Source organism: Atta colombica, unplaced genomic scaffold (assembly GCF_001594045.1).
Source record: "Atta colombica isolate Treedump-2 unplaced genomic scaffold, Acol1.0 scaffold126, whole genome shotgun sequence".
NCBI classification, from domain to species: Eukaryota; Metazoa; Arthropoda; class Insecta; order Hymenoptera; family Formicidae; genus Atta; species Atta colombica.
In genome coordinates, this window is record NW_017259213.1 from 2,250,135 (window position 1) to 2,262,757 (window position 12,623).

The following is a 12,623-nucleotide window of genomic DNA, read 5'->3' on the forward strand; positions in this document are numbered from 1 at the left end:
AATAATGGCTGAACACGAACTTTTTAAACATTTTTCAAACAAATCGCTTTTTTGATAATATTCTTGAGACTTCCACGGATACTTTCTATATAAAGATTATATGTTTCGCGGGTTTCCTCCTGCGTACCAGGCTGTTCCTCGTCCTGATGAAGTGGACTGCAAGATTCAGAGATTAATACATAAGATGATAGTCATAGTTCTTATTTCAAAACTGTCTTAAAATAATAATATGACCCTCTGATTAATTCATGACACCTTAAAAATGTACTTAAGATCTTAAATATGTATAAGAACTGACTCTGAATTTCACTATAGACCTCTCTTTATTATCAACTTCACATTTACTAAGAAGAAATCCAAAATCGGATCGAAACGTTGTACTTTCGATTTATACGGCAATATATTGTTAATAATAAAACGATCGATATTATACGCGAATATGGTGTCTAAGGAATACACCAAGTCAAGAGAAAATCAAAATGATGATTTTTGTTTACAAAATTTGATTGTTTATTAATTTTAAGCATCTAAAAAGACATTTTGATTTTTTGTTGACTTATTTGTATATTCCTTGGATATTGATAATTCTTATATTGGCATATTATAATATTAATTCCATCGAGACTTATTCAATTTAATTATTATATTAATTAATTAATAAAATTAATTTAAATATAATAAATATATTTACATTTTTGTTTTCTAGTTTTACAAATCAGAACTGATTGTATGTATTATAAAGAAATTACAACAAAAAGTTTCAAAATTGCTATTCTGCATATTTAATTGCATTTAATTGTGTCTTAGATCTTAAAAAATATTTTTCATTATATTTATAAGATATTTCTCATTATATTCTCTCTTATCTTTAATTTATTATTCCGCTTCTTATTTTAAATTTTTCCTTGTATAGTTACATTGCTGTCTGATGAACGCGAGCTTCCCATTTGAAATTGCACAAGTATTACCAAATATGTTATCACTGTGCCAATTAGCTGAGAGAGATAATCAAAATTATTAATTTAAAAAATTTAATTTATTAAATTACTTACATGATATTTTTAATATTCTCACCGAATAAAGAAAAGTATTATCGAGCGTAAAATATCCGTTAGCTGTAAACTGTATTTTGCGATGTAGCAACTGAAGCGAAAATTTGAGCTGTAACATATTTATGATAAATGTTATGATAAATACCGTTTCTAAATAAGTTTTATCTAAGTTTATCTCTTTGTTTTTTACCTCTGCTTTTGTCTCTTTCCCGATTGTACAGTTTAAAAGATTATGCACTATATTACCCGTTTTCTTCATCTACAATAAATTTGTAATTGAAATATTTCATAAAATATTTGAGATTTTATTTACTGATAAAAATATTTTGTTTCATCGATTAAAACAATCTGATTAAAATGTGATCTTATTTTATCGATTATCCTACCTCGATTAAAATCCTGGTAATTCTATTGGTGAGGAGAGAGATGGGATAAATCAGAAATATTATCCAGACGATGGTATTACTAAGAGTCTCATATTCTAAGATATCAATCATCAACAGAGGCAAGAGAAGATAGTAACCATTATATACGAGTGTCAGAAAGAGAAAAACGATTCCGAATAGTACTGGTAGTGAATAGAAACTCGACACATCTTCAGAGATTTCACAAAGATGACAATGCACATCTTGCAATTGCAACAGTTGATGAACGATCGAATTGTTGACTACGATACGACGCATTTGGTAGAAAGATTGCAGTCGAAAATCAAGTGTATTGATTCTGATGAGGCTTTGTATCGCTCGATTCACATCAGCAAAATCTGTCTGAATAATCGTCACCAACAAGAAATATTGTATCAAGAGCCAATCCACGTGAAATGTTGGCAAAATGTCTGTCAGCCATGAGACTAGACCCGTATGGAAGGCCAGGATTTCAGTGAACAGGAGAAGTATCAGCAGGCAAATCTTCAAGATGCAAACGATGATCATAATACAGAAGATACGCTGTCGTCGTAGTGGATGATATAGATTATACAGACAATCTATCTCGTGCTCGATAATGATTAATTATTAATTATGATCGATTGGCGATCCGCACCAAGGATTTCTAGTTGATGCAGTAACTAATCAATATCGCGCAGATCACCAGAGCATCAAATACAGTTTGCAGAATCTCGATGCCTATAGTCAAATTCGTCTTGTTCTCATAGTTCAAATTAAATCTGGTATAGACATATAGTTTGAGGCTATCATTAAGCTACTCAGCACAACATTGTAAGCGATTCCTAATTTGCAATATTGAAATGTGTACGTTTTCTTTTTGTATATGACGATTCGATGGATGAATGTAGCGAGACCGATAAGCTTGAAGAACATTATTAATATTTTGAACTTCCAAAATAAATCTTGATGTAACTCTGATTTTATTTTGTTCATTTTCTGTTCACTAGTTTTTTCCGCAATAGAATTTTCTTTATTTATATTTCTAAAGAAATTGGAGATTTTATTGACGTTCATAAAAGTTGATTTCTTAATCGAATCAAAAACATTTTTGCAATGACTATCTTCTTCCATAATTTTTTAATATTAAATTAATATCTACTTCTTTTCTTCATTATGTCTTGTCGATTTACCCATATTGCCTGTGTTTCATGATTTATAAATATTTTCTTCATTTCAGTTTAATCTTCTTAATATCTTTCTTTTCAAGACATTTGTGCATAAAGATTTTTTTTAATTTGCATACTTCAAGTCTTCTTTACTAAAACGTTTCACGCGTAATCATTCATAAATTGATAATTTAAAAGGCGTCCGTTTTATTTTATATATCTGTCTTTTTAATTACTCTGAATCCAAATTAATTGTAATCGTTTGAACGTCATATACAACTAATTGTGAGTCCGGTGAATATACACATGTATTCTAATTGACATTGCGCTTTATAATTCTTACGAAATAGCACTGAGCATGTAGCAATGCTTCCGCAAATACCTTTCTTGCAAGCATCACGTATGCAAAACATTATTAAATATTAAATTTGTGAAAGTCATAAACGCATGATAAGGAACATAAAGTTGATAATTTAACTCTGTATCAGTAAACACGAATCCTGCGATGAAAATATCCGATTGTTACATATTCTTATTAGAGTGACATCCACTGGAATATTTATCATCTGTATATATGGCATGATATACACACACACGATACGCTCATACACATAATACGCTCTTCGTAATTTCTCCAATTGTAATGCTTATTAGTTAACGCGAAAATAATAGTTCTGCATAATTGTATTGTAGTATAGGCATCAATGTCAATATTATATGATCACCAATGTCAACATTATTATCATCATTTGGAGTTTTTAGATTATGTAAAAACATTTTAGCATTAAATTAATTTCTGCCCGTTTTAACAAACTTCTTTTAAAATAATGAAAGCATACATTTTATTCATGGTTCGCAGTTACATTTCTTTTACATCAAAAAGAACTTTATATTATTTCAAAAAAATACTTATTCAATTAAAAAATTAATTATTGAATTAATAAAATATGAATATATTCATATTTTATTAATTATAGAATATAATAATTTTACAACTATTCTTCTAGACTATCAAAACTATCAAAATTACAATAGCAAAGCAAAATATGTATTCAAGTTCAGATTATATATATTTATATATAACATCCTCTGTGTGTGTGTGTGTGTGTGTGTGTGTGTGTATACACAGGGTATTTAATAAATAATGATGAAACTCTCGCATAGGAATAAAGTGGACTAAACTAAATCAAATAATTTTGTGCCATTTTACAATTTTCGCAATAATTAACAAAATATTAATTACTAAAAATCATCGAATATTGATTTGAATAATTTTTTACTCGAATATTAACAACTTTATAAAAAAACAGCAAGTGACAAAAACTGTTTATTTTTTCCTCGAATTCTTCTTCTCGAGAATTTTTTCAGAATTTTTAATATCATATTTTCTCATGTTGATAAAAATAGTTGCCAATATACGTATACATAAGAAATGCGGTATTAAAAAATTGACGAAAAAATTCTTAGAGCTCTATGAGAAGAAAATAAATAATTTTTCTCTTGCTGTTTTTCTGTAAAGTTGATAGTACTTGAATAAAAAATGATTAAATATTCGATTGATATGATTTTTAGAAATTGACATGTTGTTAATTATTGCGAAAATTATAAAATGATAGAGGACTTTTCCACTCAAGTTTGCTCTATCCCTATGCGAGAATTTCATATCAAACACCTTGTTTCTTATCAAACCTTGTATATATTCGTGAATTATCTATTCTAGTTATCTGTTTAATGCAAGTATACATAAATCATACATTAGATCTTTCTAGTAATGTTTTTATAAATATAATTTCTCAAAATATATCTCTTGAAAATTATCGAGATTTATAAAATAATAGCTAGAAATTCGCGTTTTTTATTGTTCTATATTAATTAATAACGTATTATTAAATATATTTGTGTGCTAAGTTGCTCAACAAATATAAATTAAGTAGAATTATATTCTTATTTTTAATAAAAATAAAATAAGATAAAATCATTTTACATATCATTTTCTTTTCGATATTATGTATAATAATTTAAATGTATAATAATTTTGTATAATAAATTTTAATATTACTTTTTAATATTACATAATGACTTTTTTTTCCATTGTTACAAATCGCTAATTAGATATAATACGAAATGTATCCATTATTTATAATAATCTGTTCTCATAAATTAACAAATAGTTCAAGTATCTTAAAGGCCTGAAAATTTATCAATATAAACCTATTTGAAACATAGCGAGTGCTTCAAAAGCTCTTGTATAGCACTTGCATTTATTATAACTCAACATTTATTATAATAAGTAGTACGTCAGTTTTCAATAATACTTTATACTATATATCATTATTGATTAACTGAACGAATTGCAGTCGTGTGATAATATATATAATTATTACAACGAATTAATATACGAACTATAAAAACTTGATAGCAATTGCTTATGATACGAAATACAACATACATTGAGATGACCATGACTGATTATCACAGTGCGCAACATATCTCTCTTTTTTATTAGAATTTTTCATAAGAGCAAAAATTACATTTAAAACAACTATTAACTTCATAGCTCTTTCTTAAAAATAAATTTATTATTCGATTCGATATTTCATTTGTCTCAATAAATTTCAAAAAAATTACTGTAATGGTTTTATAATACACACACACACACAGACACACACACACACACACACACACACACACACACACACACACACATGCGCGCGCGCATGCACACACACACACATACACACACACATACACACACACACATATAATATAATTATATAATATAATTATACACATTCAACGTATACAACATATAATTATTATATTAAATTTCAATTATGAATCAAGTAATTTTTGTAAAGTTTGTAAAAACACTTATCTTGTATCAAACAACGATAACAATAATAAAATATAAATTTAGCCCTATAAAATATTAATCAAATATTTCAAATGTAATTGTAAACAAATGTATTTAGAGAATTTTTTTGAAATAAATGGAAAAATGAAAATTACAATAAAAGTAATATTTTATTTTTAAAATCATTCAATCAAAATTTAAATGTGCAATTTTATGAATAAGATTACCTTTAGAAATTTGCATTTATCAATGAAGGATTATAAAATATAATTATGTGTTTATTAAATATACATTTGAGTATAATTTTCCTAAAATTCAATATAATTAAAACATCTGTTTTATATTTTTATGGAAATTAATTTATTTATGTGTGACTGGTAGGATAAAATCATAGATTCAAATCTAGATAGATTGTGCACTCCATTAAAAAAAAATAAAATATTAACATTGATAAAAGGAAACAGCAGAAATGCAGTTTTATTTAATTGTGCACAGATAAGGAGAAAAAAAAGGAGACGGAATCACTTCTCTTCTAGAAATGAAATGCGCATTATTTTCTCTCTCTTATTCTCATTCTTATATTTTTAACTATGTATATATTTTTGTTTTTCAATGTTATCATTAGTTGTCGTACACAGTCTATCTACATAAATCTACGGATAAGATATATTCGACACCATAATTTTTTTGCTAATAATTTATTTTAATTTTCGACAAGAAAATTTCAATACAAAAATTACATTATTACTAATTTTTGTTCTTTTTTGTAATATATTGGATATGTACTATTAATTACAAAATAAGGTTTAATACTTACCAATCATGAAATGTTTATAGTAATTGCCATGTCGCCCATGTCAAAGATGTGATAATGTCCAAAAATGTCTGTTATTCTAATTTGTACAATTTCACAAGCATTTTATACAACTTTATAATCATTATAATAGTAATGACTTTTTAATGAAGACAGTAATAATTCAATTACACAGAATAGAAGATTGACAATAATATTTTACGAACAATTATATGTTTATTTATCATAAATATTTTTAAAGAAACGTTAGCATGCAGTAATATATATAATACATATTTTTATCTTTAGAATGTAATATGAGTAATGTTTCCATTTAATAAAGAAAATTAAAGATAAAATTGGAAAACTTACGTTAAATTGAGATGCAAGTACTAAAAATTGTATCTATCATTCATTGCGCTGTAATTCTTATGCGGTATTTATTTTGCTACATCAATTATAATAATTAAATAAGTTTTGCGTGAGAGTAACAATGTTCTGAGTGCTCTTTACAAATTTTTTTCATGGCACTGGCTGAATATACAAAGATTAGTAATTCGATACATGACATCACTATATTACTGTCAAGTAAAAATACTGTGTGTCTCATCTAATTTTATCCACTACATCAGCCAATTGTATTCGATATCTGACAGTGAAGATTTTACCTGATATTGTCCAGTTAGTGATTGCAGATATTGCATCAAGTAATCATGTAGGTATATTGCAATCATATGTGATCATATTATGCAAATATGTGATCATAAATTCATGAAATAAAATACAATAGAACTAATTTATAAGATTAATTTTCACATACGTAAAAGTGATATCGATCGCATTCACATTGTTTTAAGATTCTTTTATGATTCTTAATTCTTCATTTGATATCATTATTACCAACATTATTGTAAGAACTATTTGCATGATTTATATATGTAAGAGTTTTTGTCTTATATTTCCAAGGTTGGTAAAAAAATGATTTAAACGTGTGTTTAAATAGTTCAAAACTATATACTTAACTAAACTATATACTTAATTGATGTTTTTAATATATTTTAAATGTTTTTTATAACTATTTAAAGCATATTGGAAGCATTGAAAACATATTTAAAAAGAAACACGTTTTATTCTTTAAAAAAAAAAAAAAAAAAAAATCTTTACCAACCTTGTATATTTCTAAAAGTAATGCAAATAGAGGAACAATAAATATATGTAATAAACCCGTATAAATATAACGAAATTGTTTAGTTAAATTTCAATACACTTCTCACATAATTGTATATGTAAGCATTGTATATGTAAGCATTGTATTATATTCAACGTAGGTAATAAGGAACATAATATGGGATAAGCATGTTAGTTACTTTTCACGAAAAAAAAGTTAAATTTTATCGAATTTTATCATTCTTCCCATAATTATTGCAGAAATCACATCTATAAGAATGCATTTTTAAACAATACCTTGTCACATATGAAACAGAAAAAGGATCATAAAAAATTATATTAACCAAAACTTTTTATGAATGCGCCCAATGTACTCCAATTATAATATCTTCTTTTTTTATAGTATCGTAATGATATACAAAGAAAATAAGCAGAAGTTTATATTATTAGATAAAAAAAAGTTTTACATATGTTACTTTGCTGTTTCATCTTTAGGACTCTCAGTTCTAGTAGGCACTTCTGCTTCTACTTCCCTTTCAGCAATCTCCGATTCTGACTCTGCTTCCGCTGTTGTTTGTGCTACTGGTTCGGTTTCTGTATTTGTTTTTGGTTCTGTTTCCGCTTCGGTTTCAGTTTCATACTGTGCCTCTCGTTCCAGTATTGGCTCTGATTGAATCACATCTGAATCCAATTGATTACCACTGTCATCTGCAGGTAAATCCTCCGATATACTTGTATCTACACATCAATATTTATAATAAATACATATCACAAAATACATTTTTTTAATCTCGATATATAATTTCTAATTATTTTAGAACTATTTTAAAGAAACTATTTTAAAAAGACTTATGAATCTACACTGCTCACTATTCATTTAATGTAAAATAACAAAATTACCTGAACAAGAAGGATCGGACATCAATGAAAATACCTTTTCTTCAGGCATATCTTTTGTTAATTTTTTGAAATGGACCACTTGATCGGAAAATGATTGCCAAAATGATTGACCTTCAGGTATCGTAAACATAGCCTGTATATTTTTCAATTGATAAATATAAAGTAAAAATGAATTTAAATAAGTATATTTCGTTTTTTTTTACATATGATATATTACCTTATACTTGTTATATATATGCTCAGCTTTTTGTCTAATCTGTTCCGCTTTTTGCTTGAAAATAGCCTACAAAGAATGTTACATTTATTATCGCAGAGTAGAAGTAATATAATATAACCGTTCAGTAAAATATTCAGTAAAATATTTATATTGAAACTGTTGGACATTTTTTCGCGTTAATTAACTTTATATTTTTAGATAATATTAAATCTTATAGGACCGTATATGTGAGAAACACAAGCTATAGAAATGCCTTAAATGATCTAGCTGGATTTTAAATGCTTGTATAATACTATGTGAATTTATATACTACGTATATAATCCTTTAAAAATGTGCGCTGAAATGATTTTTTGATCTTTAAAACGCAAACTCTACTAAACTTCCGCAGCAATATCAAAAGAATTAATTATTTACAGATTTTAATATGTCATTCAGCATTATTAAGATCGTTCTAAGAAAAAGCATCAAATTGTTAAATCACTAGTCAACTGTGATATTACTGCGATAGTTTAATGGAATTTGTGTTTCAAAAATTAAAAGATCATTTCAGCATGCATTTTTAAAGGACAATATACGTAGCATATAAATTCACACAGTATTATATACAAGCACTTAAGATTCAACTATACTATTTAAGGCATTGATTCTTATATTTTTAAATCTATATAAAGTCTTCTCTTATCTCAGTGAAAAAAATTTCCAATTGTAAAATAAACATTCTGCTAATAAACGCAGCTAGCTATTGTGTATAAACAAATTATGAGTGCGTTTCATTTTATGCATGATGCATTTTAATCTTCTTTAACACTCGGTAAACAACAAAGATAAAATGGGATATCCGTATTCGATATCTCTTTAATATAAAGACATATGCTGTTTTATACATACTCCTTCTTCTTCACTTAATTTCCACTCTCCTAAATTTCCAATATATCGTCGTAGCTATATATATAAAAACAAAATTATTATAATTTAATAATATTATATATTATATATTATATATTATTATTAAAGTTATTAAAAAATTCGATTTTTACTTACCCTTTTCACTGTTTCAACAATATGAGGATGTTTCTTTAACATTAAAGGATCAATTGAAAGAGATAAAATTTCATCCATTGCTTGTAAGCATTTGTCTGTATTGGCTCGATCCAGTCCAAGATTAGATTTTATTTGAGCATCTAATTGTAAGAGTTGAGCCTCTATACGAAGCCATCTAAAAAATAATATATAATAAATGTAAATACTTAGTAAAAATCAACATTGACAACACAAATAAAGCTACAACTTTAAGCTAAACAGCAAAAAATATCTCATCAAACCTCAATTTATATGTTTTGCGATGAACAGCTCCATCCTTTGTCAAAAGTCGTTTTTCATCTTCTGGGACGGGTACATTAAAATCTAGAGAATCTTTCACTCGCTCTGGTAACATTTCACCACTCTCTAATTGTGCTTTGAGTTTCATAGCTTTTGTAGCAGTTGACCAATCCCATTGTGCTCGAGCTTTTTCACTTTCGAAAGATTTCGGCCTATCTATATCTAACTTAATACCCACATATTCACCAGCAAATGTACGAGCCAAGAGAACTCGGTTTGATGTATCAGAAGACGTACCACTTGATACTACAGTTCCATCAAATAAGGAGCTTTCATTATTTCTTTCTATAAATTAAATAAATGATGTTTTTAAAGATGTAACTAATTTAAAAGATTTTTAAAAGTAAAAAATTATCTACACAAATGCGTACTTTCATTAGCCGCTCTTTTTTTATGCGTCACAGGTGTCATTTGATGCTCATTAGAATCTTCGTTTTTCGTTTTACGACCTCGACCAGTATGTTCTAAACAGAGTAACATTTACAATTGCATTATACTATAATTTTTTAAATACAAATATATAAAAAAATAACCGACTTTTTTAAAAATAAACTTTGATAATTAAATATATTTTTCCCCAAGATAAAAATTAAATTGTTAGAAAAGAGAATTCAATAGAACTATTATATAAAAGTAGGGACATAAATAGATAAACAGTATTAAAAAAACAAATATTGAAAATTTTATTAATTAAAAATGATGTAGGAATTGTACAGAAAAAATTTACAGGTTTACATTTACAGATAAAAATTTAGATTTCTGTATACGAATTAATGACAGCTGTTCCAAAAGAACTAATCTTTTTAATTCTTTTGTAGACAAATTCCGAGTTTCATTGGGTTCCTTAAGTCTTGAATATTTTTCAGATATTTCTGATGAAAAAGTCTGGGTTTCTTCATCCACCATTAAATGTGATATAGGTGTCTTTACTGTGCTCCTACCTTTAAATATTAGTTATTATCAGGGAAATTGATTTTAATTTTTGCAAAGAATAACAGTGTATTGCAATATCGATAAACTACATTTCACAATTGAAATGTGATTAATATTTGAACTCAATGTGTTCCTAAAAACACATTGTGCATTGAATTGAAAACAAGAGCTAATAAAAAGTCGATTATTTAATCATTTATATTTGAATAATTTTTATCCATAAAGTTGTAGAAGAAATTCTTTGAAAAACGTATATCATAATAAAAGATTGTTATAAACACAAGTTCATACCTATATTAGTTTCGGTTTCATCTGAACTCGAAAAATCTGCAAAGCGTTTTGGTTTGATCTTGCGTCCACTGCGACTAACTACTTCTTTTGGCGATTCCTCACCTTGTGAATCTAAAGCACCTTCTGCCACCCTTGATGCATCATTTGAAGCTTTTCCTCTACCACGTTTTTTCTTTATTTCTGGAGTATCTTGCTACATTATTACATACATTTATTAGATATACGCTGGTATATGTATTTAATTTTATATTCATTTATATAAATATATATGTATAAAAGTATAAGGAACAATCGCACAAATTATTTAAACTTTAAAAATATTTGTCGGCAGTTCCTAAATTTTTTTTGGAGTATATTTAGCCAATAACTGTTTTCTTATACAGTATTGTAAAATATATGGTACTCCAAAACATTACTTTGTACAAATAACAAAAGATAAATGTTGCTTACAGCAGGATTGGGTGTAGATGTAAGGACTTTCCTCTTTACTGATTTCTTTTTTTCTCCTTCGTCAATTACCAAGGAACCAGCTTCTATATCACTATCTGTAGCACTGACTGTTGGTTCTGTTGCTTCAGCACCTAGTATTATTATCAAAGTATTATTTATAATAATCCATTTAATTAAAAAATATTTAATCTATTTAGATTTTATTGTCAATATTGATAATTACCTTTAATAGCATCGATATCTGCCAAAGGTTTGTTTCTGTCATTTTTAAGTTCTTGTTCAAGTTGCTGTATACCTTCATGAAAGAATTTTCGACGACTAGGTTTGCCGAATTTTTCTTTGTTTTCAACATAGGTATACAACTCATCAACTTTGCAAACAGCTCTGAAAGATTTAATATAATATTTCATAAAAAATAATCCTTTAATAATATTTATAAATTTCAGAGAACTAGAATTATCATTTATATTATAAATTACTTACGTTTCTCCTGTACCATAAAAGTAAACACAATATTTAGCATTCTTGGAATTTGGATCATTGACTTTTTCGACCTGCAAACAGATGAAGTGAGATGCAAAACAGATGAAGCAGCATGTATTAAATTTTAATATGACAGACAGGGTACCTATCATGTCAGAATGAATTCCGATCGGAATTATTTCGTTTTTCCTAGAAAACACAATAGAAATCTAGGGAGTAATTAAATAATTCCAATCAGACTTGTTCCATAACAGGTATCCAGAATTGATATATATGTTCCTCCATGGAAAATACATTAAGCCTATTCTACAATATGCTCTTTGTTTCCTGTTTCTGGTTTTTTACCTTTTGCTTTTAACTCCTTTGCAACTGCTTTATCGACAATTGTATTTCTTGTTTCTTTCGAAGTTCGTTAACTTTTATCTCAGGGGATATAAAACAAAAAACCATTTAAGAATCAAAAAGACAAGATGTAAAAAATAGCAAAAAGCAAGAAACTAGAAACAAAAAGCATTGTAGATCAAGCTTTATGATGGATATCGAAATATTA

General features: G+C 26.9%; 2 protein-coding genes across 2 annotated transcripts in view; both read right to left on the minus strand.

The window, feature by feature from the left end:
• Positions 1 to 893: 893 nt before the first annotated feature.
• On the minus strand, positions 894 to 1,984 carry LOC108694921 (putative gustatory receptor 28a). The gene is made up of 4 exons (XM_018204615.1): positions 1,439 to 1,984; positions 1,243 to 1,311; positions 1,075 to 1,161; positions 894 to 995 (listed from the first exon to the last, which is right to left on the minus strand). Exons 1-4 carry the CDS (start codon positions 1,982 to 1,984, stop codon positions 894 to 896), a joined length of 804 nt encoding a protein of 267 aa, XP_018060104.1.
• Positions 1,985 to 7,858: 5,874 nt separating this feature from the next.
• The window catches only part of LOC108695043 (PC4 and SFRS1-interacting protein), a 5,384-nt gene continuing 619 nt past the window's right edge, over positions 7,859 to 12,623 (minus strand). Inside the window, exons 2-12 of the mRNA XM_018204774.1 lie at positions 12,074 to 12,144; positions 11,814 to 11,974; positions 11,591 to 11,721; positions 11,141 to 11,333; positions 10,288 to 10,380; positions 9,859 to 10,201; positions 9,578 to 9,752; positions 9,425 to 9,478; positions 8,536 to 8,601; positions 8,319 to 8,451; positions 7,859 to 8,156 (exon numbers count right to left, since the gene is read on the minus strand). Of these exons, the coding sequence (XP_018060263.1) occupies positions 7,891 to 8,156; positions 8,319 to 8,451; positions 8,536 to 8,601; positions 9,425 to 9,478; positions 9,578 to 9,752; positions 9,859 to 10,201; positions 10,288 to 10,380; positions 11,141 to 11,333; positions 11,591 to 11,721; positions 11,814 to 11,974; positions 12,074 to 12,144 (1,686 nt within the window). The 3' untranslated portion in view covers positions 7,859 to 7,890. The remainder of the gene's footprint in view (positions 8,157 to 8,318; positions 8,452 to 8,535; positions 8,602 to 9,424; positions 9,479 to 9,577; positions 9,753 to 9,858; positions 10,202 to 10,287; positions 10,381 to 11,140; positions 11,334 to 11,590; positions 11,722 to 11,813; positions 11,975 to 12,073; positions 12,145 to 12,623) is intronic.

Coding starts and splice junctions, on each gene's coding strand:
- LOC108694921 (XM_018204615.1), bottom strand. CDS start 1,984: ATGATCATCGTTTGCATCTTGAAGATTTGCCTGCTGATACTTCTCCTG. Junction 1,312..1,438: donor TTACCAGGATTTTAATCGAG/GTAGGATAATCG, acceptor AATTTATTGTAG/ATGAAGAAAACGGGTAATAT. Junction 1,162..1,242: donor GGAAAGAGACAAAAGCAGAG/GTAAAAAACAAA, acceptor AATATGTTACAG/CTCAAATTTTCGCTTCAGTT.